Source organism: Orycteropus afer, unplaced genomic scaffold, assembly GCF_000298275.1.
Source record: "Orycteropus afer afer isolate SDZICR_OR568_19922 unplaced genomic scaffold, OryAfe1.0 scaffold00389, whole genome shotgun sequence".
Taxonomy (NCBI): Eukaryota; Metazoa; Chordata; class Mammalia; order Tubulidentata; family Orycteropodidae; genus Orycteropus; species Orycteropus afer.
Genome location: NW_006921976.1, coordinates 1,265,965 through 1,279,820, shown reverse-complemented (window position 1 = coordinate 1,279,820; position 13,856 = coordinate 1,265,965). Strand labels below are relative to the sequence as shown.

Below are 13,856 nucleotides of genomic sequence, written 5' to 3'. Positions count from 1 at the left end.
TTGAGTTTGTGTTTGTTGTTTTTTATTATAAAGATCGATATACTTGTAGTTAGATATCAAACTTAGTACTGATCTTGTAAGTATTCAACTTAGAAATGAATACTTACATTGCATTATTTTTATTATATAATTTTCCTCACTTCCCCCCAACACACTCAAGAAAAAGAAAGTATTGCTAAGACAAAATGAAACTCTCTTGATCCTGAAGAATTAAACAAATTTATATCATGGTAAGTTTTATGGAAACACTGAGTGATTAAGTTGGACAATATTCCTATAATAGGTGCAGTGATTTTTATAAGGCTATTATTTAGTGTCTTTGAGTAAAAGCCAGAAGCAAAGTATCATTTTACATCTCAGTGAAGGCTATTTTGTGAGTCTCTAGGGAAAAATGATTCAAGAATAAAATCTTTTGGTCATCTGGCCTGGACTCAAGGATAGATTTTACCCTGCCCAGAGGCCTGGATGGACTATATACACTGTAAATAGTTATCTATAAATATTACTGTTGCTGAAAGAGTTCTGAACAAGTTTAGGAAATTAAGGAATAGATTATCTAATTTTTTCTACTCTGCCAGCATGTTTCAAACCTATTGAACTCTCTTAACACTGGCTGCTCTATGTGAAATTGGTCTCTATGTTAGCTATAAGGAGCTCTGGTGGCACAGGGCCTAAGGCATTTGACTGCTCATCAGAAATTTGGAAGTTCAAACCCACCAGCCACTCTGCAGAAAGAAGACTGGGCAATGTACTTCCATAATGATTTACTAGCTAGGAAACCCATTATGAGTCAGAAAAGGTGAAAACATGAAAGATGTGCATGTAAAAATCAGTCTGCTGAATTTACTAAATTTGACAATTTACTAAAAAAAAAAAACCTGAATTTTTCATAGCAGTAGTTCAGAAGCTGTTTTTTGCAATAAAATGCATGTTTACATCAAAGTTACCAAATTAATTAGCAAATAACTCCCAGTAAGTGACATCTTTTGCTAAAGTACATGTTTTTAGAGTGTTTTGATCTTTTTTGAGGATTGCACATTGATTATATTGTTAAAATATTCTCTTGCATATTTTTGTTATATACAGACACTAAACACCTATGAACAGATAAATTCATAGTTTCTTAAATATTTTGTTATTATTGGTGAATCTTAGATCCTGAGATGGCAAGGACACTGAAATTATGGCTCCTAAACTTTTGTAGGCACTTGCATCCAATTTTTTATATGACAATAAAAAGAATAAATAAGTGAGAGATCGCAAAGAATTGGATGCTTAAACAAATGTTTGTTTTATGGTGTAATATGATGTATTAATTATGCACACATTATACTCCTAAATTCATTCTCTCAAAGGTGAAAATGATTTTTACACTGTAAGCAAAACTCTTGGAATAATAGCTTTAGGGAGCAGTATAGATTGACCTTAAGGATTTCTTTTGTTTTCCTGTAGGAAGAACCTTTTGTAATGGTCTCTGAAAATGTCTTGGGTAAGCCGAAGAAGTACCAGGGCTTCTCCATTGATGTTTTGGATGCCTTATCTAACTACCTGGGTTTTAACTATGAAATTTATGTTGCACCTGATCACAAGTATGGAAGCCCCCAAGAAGATGGCACATGGAATGGCCTGGTAGGAGAACTAGTCTTTAAGGTAAGGATTTATTTATTTATCTCCAATCTAAAGGCTTAGCAGTAATCCCTGCAAGTCAATTTCATATAAAATAAGTGTATTGCAAAGCATTAGGTGGTTGTATTGAATGCAGAAATATTAGCCAATACTATTAGAAAAATTACTGTCCTATATAATTCAGAATGTGCAATAGTTAACCTTTGTAGAATTACTCTGGTGGGGGGGGGACTATACTATCATTGCTGAATAGAGAAATTTTTGAAATATTTAGAAATCTAGGTATCTGACTAAGTTGTTTCCAAGTTATGGAGTAGAGAAGAAATAAAATGTGCTTGCAGGCAGTGTCAGCAAAAATGTTTTTATATCATAACTTAGTAAGTTCAGTTTATTTAATAAACTAGCTACATACTAAATTTTATTTGAAAACATTAGTATCAGAAATTTTGGTAAAAAAAGGAGAAGGTCAAAGCTCATCCCTTTTATTAAAGACTCCCCAATTTATCTTAAATTCCTTTACTACAATCCCACAAACCACTGTTCTCAGTGCCTACATTTGTATTTCTAAAGGGTCATGCATGATCAAAACCAGAAAAATAACTACGTTAAAATAAGGGTAAAGACAAGGAAAACAAATTATACAAATTTATTCTTTAGAAATAGTGGTTAAATTCCTTAATGAGTTATTATAGTAACAAATACATTTGAATTAGTAGATACGGTTAAAGGAAAAAGCATTAGACTTACTCTGATGTTGATACTGTATTTTTGTTTGTATTGTCTGCTTGCTCCAATGACTTGCATTTTTGAAATATGCTTCTCCACCTATACAATGAGTAGCACAATGTGTTAGGAGTTCCTGAGTGTTGCCAACAGTTATCTGTTCAATTACTCATGGGAACTTGTGGGTCAGACCAACCCAGAGATGCCTCGGAAGAAAGGCTTGATTATCTGCTTCCAAAAGGTCACAGCTGTGAAAAATCTTTAGAACATCCTACTCTCTAACACCAAGATGGTTGACACAGTGGCTGCAACGATGGGCTCAGGATTAGCAGGGACCATGAGGCTGGGGCAAGACCAGGAGGTGTTTTGTTCTGTTGTACATAAGGTCTCTAGGAATCAGAGACAACTCAATGGCACCTAACAACAACAACAACAACTCTGTAACACATGGTGTCACCATGAGTTGGAATCAACTCTATGGTAACTGGTTTTTTTGTTTTGTTTTGTTTTGACAGTATAGTAATAACATCTTATCACAGTATAAACTTTTTGAAAACATTAAAGAATTTTATTACATAAAACTCAAAGAAACTGTAATACATTCTACATAAACAGTTAATTTCATGTCTTTATTTTGCATATGAGGGTATGTAATTAACCTTAACCCACTGCCATCTGTTGTTGTTGTTATGTGCTGTGGAGTCGGCCCTGACTCGTAATGACCCCTCCTTTGGTTTTCCAGGTGGTATCACCACAGATGTAGATTGCCCAACCAACCTTCCTTCTGAGGAGTGGCTGTTGGGTTATTGCCCAATAATTTATTGTTAAGTTACCAACTCAAAAACAAACTCACTACATTGAATCAATTCCTACACATAGTTACCTCCATTAGGTTTATAAAGTTGTAAAACTTTACAGAAGCAGACTGCCTTATTGTTCTTCTGAGAAGCAACTTGTGGGTTTGAACTGAGAGCATTGTGGTTAGCAGCCCAATGCCTTAACCACAGCGCCACCAGAGCTCTTTTATAGGTAAGTGAACTCACTGCCATGGAGTCAAATCCAACTCATAGTGACCCCTCCTTGGGTTTTCGAGGTGATATAGCTAGGAAAGTAGATTGCTCAACCTTCCTTCCCAGGAGTGGCTGGTGGGTTTGAACTGCCAGTTTTCTGGTTAGCAGTCAAATGCCTTAGGTACTGTGCCACCAGAGCTCCCATAGGTAAGTGAAGGGGTTTGTAAATCACAAATTGAAGATTAAAGAAGCTAGTGCCTAAGGCACTTGACTGCTATCCAGAAGGCTGGCGGTTCAAACCCACCAGCCACTCCTCAGAAGGAAAGTTGGGCAATCTACTTCTGTAGTGATTGTTGTTGTTGTTATATGTCGTGGAGTTGTTGTTGTTATATGTCGTGGAGTCGGACCGACTCAAAGCGACCCATCCTTGGGTTTCCGAGGCAGTGTAACTACGAAGTATATGTGCCCCATCTTCCTTCCGAGGAGTGGCTGGTGGGTTTGAACCGCCAGCCTTCTGGTTAGCAGTCAAGTGCCTTAGGCGCTACCCACTACCGCCTCAGAAACCCAAGAAGGGGTCGCTATGAGTCAGGTCCAACTCCATGGCACACAACAACAATAACAACAACACATTTAAGATTTTAAGCCAGAAGAAAATTTTAAATTCTCACAGAGTACTTGTCAAGATGATTATGGGCAGATAATCTCATTAGGAGCTCTAGTAGCATAATGGCTAAAGCACTTGACTGCTAACCAGAAGGCTGGCAGTTCAAACCCACCAGCCACTCCTCGGAAGGAAGGTTGGAAAATCCTACTTCCCTAGTGATACTGCCTCGGAAACCCAAGGAGGTGTAGGTATGAGTCAGGGCCAACTCGACGGCCCATAACAACAACAGCAATCTCGTTAAAAGGAAAAAAAAAAAAAGTCCAAGAAGCAGTAATAGAAAGCAAGTACAGAGTCTGGCTGTTCCATGATGATTTTTAGAGAGATCACTGAGGCTTCAGAGTTGGGTTGATCTTATGTTAAATGACCTTATTAAAACTGAAAGCACATACATAATTTTCAGAGATGAAAATCCAGCCTGAGGCAGCAAATAATTACCCAAAATATATAAACGAAGTCTATTTTAAAACTAAGAATGTAGCAAAATCTCCTCTATTCTCCTTATCTGTCTTGCTGCTCTCATTATTTTCTGCACTTAATACAATCTTAAAATTTATAAGAACACAGAACTGGCCAAACGATGTTTCAGTGAAACAGATAAATGAGGGATATGTTCTACTCAGTAATAAGAAATTGTTAAGGATGAGTAACTTCTGAATGATAAATTATTTTCTTCCAGTTAAAAAAGAAAGAAGCATAAATTAAAGGGCCAGAGAGAATGTTAAATAAAAAATAACATATATACCAAATTCAGAATACAAAGAAAAGAAAAACAAAGAAAAGACTTACGATTTCTAAAGCTAACTGTTCTATTATTTAGTTCCTTCCTTGGGTAGTGTTCTTTAAAGTCAGCAGATTTCAAAGTGAGGTTCTCATACCCTAGGATTGATTGCTGGAAGAACTTCTAAGGGGCACACTGGCACATATAGTTTGTTAGGAAAACAGCTTTCATATTCTCAGTCACTATAACTAATCCTTACTAAAAAAGATCTACCTGAAAACTTGACTTTGATTTTTATTCTTTCCCATGCTCCTTATATAATCACTCTTATATAATCAATCTTATTTTATAAAAAGTAAAATTTTTCTATGACATGTGACTCTGGACACAAATATTCTGTGAAGCATTAAATTAAAGGACAAGGAAAACACAGATGTCATAATCCTTTTATTATTCAGATAGTTTCATTCAAAAAAAAAACAGGCAAAATTAAAGGAAAGAAAGAAGTATAATCAGATTTTTAAACAGTAGATCATTCAAAAGAATTTTTGATGACAGATCACTATGATTTTCCACATATAACATACAAAGATTTAAAAGATTTGAATAGGATTGTTACAAAAAACAACTTCAGCATTTACATCTATACATTTGTATGAGCAAGGTTTCTACAAAATTAACAAAGAAAAAAAATTACAAATAAGATTTTGATTCTGAGCCCTATCGCATTTAAACCATAGTTAGGATTAACCCATGGATCTATAAATTCAATGAAAATTAAGAGGAACATTAATATTGTTAAAAGCCAAATTCCTAATAAAATTTACTTTTCACATAATAAATTAGTAGATCTAATAAATTTGACCTAATAAGTTAGTAATGTTAGGATGACTCAATCCAGAAGAAATATTTTGTACCTAAGGTTTATGAGGACAAATTTTCAATAAAATTTATTAATTTTGATCAGAAAATATGTATCGTTAGTTATCAAGAAAAGACTTTCAATCATACTATTTATATTATATTTGGACAACAACTTTTATTGGGGCAAGGAATATAAATATGCCTCAAGAATAAAAGAAAATTATATAAATATCCTAACTTTTAGAGAAATGTGAAAGCTCAAATAGCTATGAGATTTTGATAGTAATATATACATTTTGAAGGGTTGACTTTATAATTTATTTCAAATTGTCAATATTTACAACACACAACAAATAAGTCAGTGTCCTGTCAGGAAAATGGAAACTGCTCCTAGAATTTGAGATACAAAATTTAATACAGGAGATTGATCACAAAGGTGTTGGAAGGGATGGAAGAGCAAAAGAGAAATAAAGCAGTACACTGAGAAGGAAAAAGGAAGAAAGAGAAACACACCAATATCAGGAGCTACCAATGACCTTTTTATTGCTGTTGATTCTATATCTGCCAATGAGGTACCACCTCAGGCAGGGCTGAGATTAGCAAGAAGACACTGCATCTGCCTCAACAGGAGTGAGGAATCATCTATAACCACTCTTGCCACAGCCATGAAATAACCACTTAAAGTAGAAAGATCTTTTCTTTATTCTGCCTTCTAATATCCTCAAATGGTTTCCTCTAGTGGAAATTAAGAAGCAGATGGCAAAGGAGCCTGGGGAACATAGTTTTCAAATTCCCATCCCTGCAAGATTCGTAGTAAAGAGTAAGAATGGGGGTTAAATGGCAGAATAGGCAGAAAGACTGCACAGACCCGCTTCAACGGAGAGAAGGGAAATTAACACAGATACAGAAGATAATCCTGGGTCCCTGAGCCTTGAAGGGAAGGATATAGAAGTGGACTAAACTCCAACTAGCAGAAGAATTTGCATGAAAACACCAAAAAAGGAGATATACGGGTCTGCAGTCTGGCAGCAATCCTGATGGTACAGACAGCTTGGATATTGCTGAGTGGTGGTAGGACCTAAGAATTAACCTAAAAATTGGCCCTGCTAGCCAGGGACTGCACAGAGGACTGGTTTGGTGGCTGGGGAATAAAAGGGGATGCAGCGAAGAGGAAGGCAGGCTGAGCTGTGGACTATGGTATGTCCAGAGGGAGCAGCCATTTTGAATATTTGCAAGCAGCTTGACCATTTTAGATATTTAAAGCAACAGCATTCTCCCAGATTCTAAGGACTTCAGAACAGGCTCCACCTGCCAGGAACCCCAAGGACATTCCAGACCAGACAACTGGAAGGGTGTGACATTCCCCTTGTTACAAGCCTCCAGGGCTTGAATGATTTCAACTTCTGCATGGTTAAATAAGTTTTATTTTCTCCATCAAGTCTACACTTTATTAAAAAATACATTTAATTGAAGTATAATTTATGTACAGAAATAAATACACAAAACTAAAAAAAAAAAAAGAGTAAGAATGGTAGATAGAGGACATTAAACTCACAAGAAAGGCCCAATAGGAGGCATACATTTGGAAGTCATCAGCCTATGGGTGGTAGTTAAAAGCATGAAAGCATGTGAAATTGACAGAGAATAATGCATAAAGTAAGAAGATCACTAGGCTGATCTTAGAATGAAACCCTAAAGAATGCCACATTTAAGAATTGGCAACAGAAAAGTTTATGAAAAAACAAAACAAAACTGGGACTAAGTCAGATAGACATGAACACATCATGAGAGAATTCATTTAGGTTAAGAGAGTTTCAAGAGGTAAGATGTGACTAACAATGTCAAACACATCTAAGACATATATGAAAATGATTGCCAAATGTCCACTAGCTTGTGTCTTTGAAAATTCTTGATGACCTAAGCTAGAACTGTTTTGGCAGCATGATGGAGAGAAAAGCCAGGTTTAAGAACATTATAGAAAAACAAAGAGGAAAATAGTGAAAGTAGCATGCTTACATATTACTCTTTTACAAAGTTTAGTTGGGGAGAGAAAGAGATAAAGACTGAGTAATTGGAAGATTATTGGCTCAAATAGAGTTTTTATTTGTTTTAGATTAAAAGAGACTTAAGCATAATCATAAGTTGAGGAAGAAAAACAGAAAAAAGGAATTAAATATACAAAGATGAAGTTAATATGTTAAGGGATAAAGATCCCAGAGGACACAGGATAGAAGATTATATTAAAAATTGATTTTGATGGTGTCTAAAGATATTTAGGTCGCTGTAGAATTGGAATCAACTCCATGGCAGTGGGTTTGGTTTTTGTTTCCTTTTTTAAAGATATTTCTTTGATACTGATAAAACAGGGTGAAAATGTGTTTGTCTAAAGTTACATCTATAGGCAAAATTGGTAGGTTGTGGAAGATTATATTTCATTGTTTCAAATTTCTTGAAGAGATGAAGCCTTGACTGTGATAGAGACCAGTATTATGTAACTGATTCCAGGAGTGGTGAGAGTTTGAAATAGCTATGGAGGGAAGTGATTTTTCTTTTGTTGTTAGGTGCCATTGAGTCAGCTTCAACTCATAGCAATGAAACAATGCCCTGTCCTGCGCAATCCTCACAATCCTTGCTATACTTGAGCCCATCATTGCAGCCACTGTGTCAATCCATCTCATTGAGGGTCTTCCCCTTTTTCACTGACCCTCCACTTTGCCAAACATAAAATCTTCCTCCAGGGAATAGTCCTTTCTGACAACATGACCAAAATAGGTAAGCCGAAGTCTGGCCATTTTCGCTTCTAAGGAGCATTCCAGCTTCACTCCTTCCAGGACAGATTTATTCATTCTTCTAGCAGTCCATGGCATCTTCGGTACTCTTCACCAACACCATAATTCAAAGGTTTCAACTCCACTTAGGACTTCCTTGTTCATTGTCCAGATTTCACATGTGTATGAGGTAATTGAAAATACCATGGCTTGGGTTAGGCATACCTTACTCTTCAAAGTGTCATCTTTGCTCTTCAGCAATTTAAAGTTAAAGGTCCTTTGTTGAAGATTTGCCCAGTGCAGTACAATGTCTAATTTCTTGACTGCTGCTTCCATGGATGTTGATTGTGGATTCAAGTAAAATGAAATCTTTGACAACTTCAATCTTTTGTCCATTAATCATGATACTGCTTATTCATCCAGTTGTGAAGATTTTTGTTTTCTTTATGTTGAGATGTAATCCATATTGCAGGCTGTAGTTGTAATGTTCATCAGTCTTCATCAGTAAGGGGAGTGATAGTGATTGTTAAACTGAAATAGGTAGAAAAGACAGATCAGAGATGCAGAGGATTGTGAATGACATTTTTCCATTATGTTTATCTCCACAATGGTGTGACTTTCTTCAGTTGAGACTGAATGTTCAAGGGTAGTAGAAGAGGATATTAAAACATCCATACCAAGGTTAAGATACACTGCATGAGCTTGGCAAGATAGTTAATGAAAGAAAAGTTCAAATGATCAAGGAAGCATGGGGATGGTCAGAGACACAGACTTAGATAAAATTTTGGAAAAACTCAATCAGAATGTCAATATGAAATTTTAAAACAAGTAAACTATAAGTGAAGATATGACAGTGCTGGTAGGTAGAAAGAGGTACTGAAAAATGAAACATTTATGTTTGACCTTGAGGGTCATGGCAGGGTATTAGAAGAGATAAAAATAGCTGTAGTTATAATGGATAAAAAGCAGAGCAAGGGGAGTATGATACGGTAATGGAAGATATATGAAATTAGACATTTGTCAAAACCCATAGAACTGTACAACATAAACAGTGAACCCTAATGCAGACTATAGACTTTAGTTAATAATATGTCAACATTGGTTCACAAATTGTAACCACTGTATTACACTTATGTAAGATGATACTAATGGGACAATCTTTGTGCTGGTGGAGTATACTTTGTACTTTCTGCTCAGTTTTTCTATAAATGTAAAACTTCTCTAAAAATAGAGTCTATTTTTTAAAAATGGCCTTAAAATAATTGGTGTAAGGACATCTACATTCATAATGAAATCTACTAGGTGGCTTGCAGGTTTTGGTGGTGAAGAGAAATAGTGTTTTAGGTTTCAGTAAATGAGAAGAAAATATTGTCAAGTTTATTTGGTGAATGCTATAAACAAATTCCCTTTGGAAGATACATATACTTGGCAAAACAAACTGCATGCATACAGTCTCACCAACAAAATACAGATAATAACTTTCTCAAATATCTGAGAAAAAAGACAAAAATTCCATGACCTGTACTAAATAATGAAACTTATAATGCACTAAATGATGGAAAGGATCTCTGGTGGCATAGTGCCTAAGGCATTTGACTGCTAACCAGAAGGCTGGCGGTTCAAACCCACCAGCCACTCCTCAGAAGGAAGATTGGGCAATCTACTTCTGTAGTGATACCGCCTCAGAAACCCAAGGAGGGGTTTCTATGAGTCGGGTCTGACTTGACAGTAGTGAGTTTTGAGGGTAATACTGTTTTCTGGCATATGAAAAACTAAGAATGGAAGCCTTTCAAAAGGGATATAGGATCACTGTTAATATTTTGTAAGTGAGCAACAGTAACTAGCATTTTAGAATGTTGTTGTTGTTGTTGTTATGTGCCGTCGAGTCGGCCCTGACTCAGACCCCTCCTTGGGTTTCCGAGGCAGTATCACTACGGAAGTAGGATTGCCCAACCTTCCTTCCGAGGAGTGGCTGGTGGGTTTGAACCGCCAGCCTTCTGGTTAGCAGTCAAGTGCTTTAGCCACTATGCTACCAGAGCTCCCGCATTTTAGAATAGCCAGGTACTATTCTAAAGCTTTATGGTAATTGACTCCATAAATTATCTTAAAAACTTTACATTATCGTTATCATTACCATCCCCATTATATGGTAAACAAGAATGAGGATAGAGTAGAACTTCTCCATAGGGTTTTCAAGGCTGCAATCTTTACAAAAGCAGAATGCCACATCTTTCTTCCATGGAACAGCTAATCTTTTAGTTAGCCGCAGAGTGCTTAACCACTGTGCCATCAGGGCTCCTTTTCTTAGTATAGGTCTTCTTGAAGCAACCAGAAGCCTGAGGTTATGTTTATTTTTGCTCTATATGTCAGGTACACATCAGAATGCCCTATCTTCATCCATTCATCCCCATACATTTTTGAATACATGCTATATTCTGGGCATTGTGCCTAGTATCATAGATCAAAAAAATGGAAGACATTGTTCCTGTTCTCAAAGATCTCATAGTGTACCAAAAAAGAAAAATGTGTAAATAAATAATTAAAACTCAGTGTGATAAATGCCACAGGGTAATAGATACAGAGTGTCATAGGGAAGGAAGGAATGGCAAGCTCTCTCTGGAGAGTTGAAAAGATTTCACAGAAGAGGAGAAATGTGAGCTAGTGTTAAAGATGAGGAGAGTGAGAGGAAACAATAGGGATAATTATAAAAGAATGCTAGTATGTTAGTTTGGACTTCATCATTTAGCCATGAAAACTATAAAAGTTTTTTTTTTAATACATACATACATGTGTACATATATATATATACACACACACACACACACACACACACACACACACATATATATATATATATATATAAGAAAAACAGGATTTAATTTATGTTTAATAAAGATAGAAGAGAGACAGCAATGATTCATTGGAATGGAGAAGGGAAAAGGCTTTTTCAACAATCTACAGAGGAATAAAGGAAGGTTTCAACTAAAACAACAGCAATAAGAGATTAACCAAAAGAATGCTTTTAAGAAAAAAAAATAATATTTCAACATATAATATAAAGAACTTTCTAACTTGGAGAAGAGGAGAAAAGAGGTGTTGTGACTCAGTGAAAAATTTAGTGTAGGAGAATGTGTAAGAGGACACTCGATGATGAAAACAGGGAACACAGAAGGAAGCACAAATTAGAAAATGGCAACAGAGATAATAAGCTTGGCTGTAGACATTGTGATTTTGTGGTACCTGAGAAACATCTCAATGCAATTAGCAATTAGTGAAAGTTTAAGTGGAACCCAGGTGAATGTCTAGGAAATGTACATAGTCCCCTTAACTCCCTTCTACAAACTAAATTGGAACTGTTGGATTAACAAAAGATTATGTGCAAAATGATTATTTATGGTTCTAAATTATTCAGCCTGGTGAAGAGGATTGCCTTTGTGACTTTTGCTGCTAGGAGAGATAATAAAAAGGCTAGAGGGAGGAAAGATAACTTAGAAGGAGAGTTTGGGATTCTAAGAATGTGTTGAATTTCCCCCTTTCCCATCCATACTGGAGAAGGTATCACCAGGAGTCAATTGGAATGACTTCAGTCATACCTCCTATAAAGCCAGGGCTTTCTGCCACCAGGAGTCTATGAGTGGCTCAAATGGTTAAGCACTCTACTAGTAGCTAAAAGTTTGATGGTTGGAACATATCCAGATGCTCATTGGAAGACAGACATGGCCTGCTTTTGAAAGGCCACAAACTGGGAGCCCTACGGAGCAGTTCTACTCTACTCTGCACACATGGGTTTACCAGGAGTTGGAACTGACTCAACAGCAACTAATAACTAATGACAACAACAATCCACACCACCAGAGCAAGTTGCAGGGAAGAACAATACCACCATTCTTACCCCTTTTCTTAGAAAGTCAAGTTTGGAATGACAGGAATGCTGAAAATTCCCATGGCTTAGAGAAGACAGAGGAAGGTAGCTGGGTAGGACAAAGGCCAGAGTCTACCTTGTCAAGGGTGAGCAACCAACCACTGGGATCCAAAGAAGGAAATGTATGGAGATACGTGTGGATGTAGAAATGTCTTCAGATGGGTGCTTGAGGATCATCACATGTGCCTCAATATCACAAAAGATCCTTACATATTTCCAATGTGTGTGTCTATTACTGCAGACAAGTCTTGAAAATATGTGTATTCACCAATAAAACTTCACACACTAAAGACAAAGCTATTCTCCAAATCTCTGTCATATAGACATCCTCCTGCCAGTGACTCAGTGATAAACGCTTTAAAATGTTTGTGAAATATGAAGTTAATTTTGCAAAATGACACAGGAAAAATATGGAAACAGAAATGAAGCCCATATAGAGACTGTACATTGGCCAGTGAGTAATTTAATTCATAAATGAAATCGAACAAATATTAATGGACTGATTAAATTTCCTAGGGAATGACAACTGTAAACAGGAAGAATTAAAAATTAACAAAATTATATATGGCTAGCTTACTGCTCTGATAGAAACTGGTGAAACCCCTGAGGCTATGGCCCTAGTCACCCTTCAGGCCTAGAATTAAACTCACTCTCATGGCTTCCAGCCAACAAAAGACAGGCCTATGACATGTACATTTACACCAGGTTAGTACATTCCTTAAAGCATCAACCATGGGAGATCAGAAGGGCAGTATTTACACAGGGGGAAGGAATGCATAGGAAAGAAGGACACAAGAAAAAGATAACCAATGAGAGGAACTGGTAAGAGAGCTATTACATTATGAGGATTGTAATCAATGTCATGAAACAAAATGTATATGAACTGTTGTATGGAAAAATCAATTTGCTCTGTCAACTTTCGCCTAAATCATAAAAAAAAAAAAAAGAGAGAGAGAAAGAGATTGTAGGAGGCTTCAAGAGTGACAGGAACAAAGCAGCGCCCCAGGCTGGCCCAGACAGCTGAGAAGCACTCACTCATCCAACTTATTTGAAGTCCATGGATGAAACAGCAAGCACTTGTTTTCCCAGATTCCCCTATAGTTAGGGATGGCCATGTGGCCTAGTTCCCCACTGTAATGAGATGTAATTGGACAACACCTGGGGTGGGTAAGGATGCTTATAGGAAATAGTTTCCTACCTGGAAAAAAAAAAGAAAAAAGGGTGAGCAAGACAATGTATTTCTTGACATATTTCACTGCTTTGCTTGCTGCCTTTGTACTTGATTGTGAATTGATACGTTGCTCCGCCGTAGCAGCCATCTTGTAAACATGAGATTATAAACTAAGGCCAGAAAGCCAAGTTGCTGAAGTTGATGGAGCAGAAGGATTGTAACATCCTGGTCCTTTATGAACACATCTTGACATTTTCTACCTCTAGACACGTTATGTGAGATAATTAAATGCCTTTATTGTTTATGTCTCTGTGGAGAGGCAGTAAGCATAATAGTAAGAAAATGAGCTGGCAAGCCTGGGTTTATATCCTGACTATAGCACTTGTTGTT

General features: G+C 36.5%; 1 protein-coding gene across 1 annotated transcript in view; it reads left to right on the top strand.

Moving 5' to 3' along the window:
* Positions 1 to 13,856, top strand: part of GRID2 (glutamate ionotropic receptor delta type subunit 2) — a 1,108,517-nt gene that overhangs the window by 635,986 nt on the left and 458,675 nt on the right. Inside the window, exon 9 of the mRNA XM_042782610.1 lies at positions 1,453 to 1,650. Coding sequence (XP_042638544.1) covers positions 1,453 to 1,650 — 198 coding nt within the window. The remainder of the gene's footprint in view (positions 1 to 1,452; positions 1,651 to 13,856) is intronic.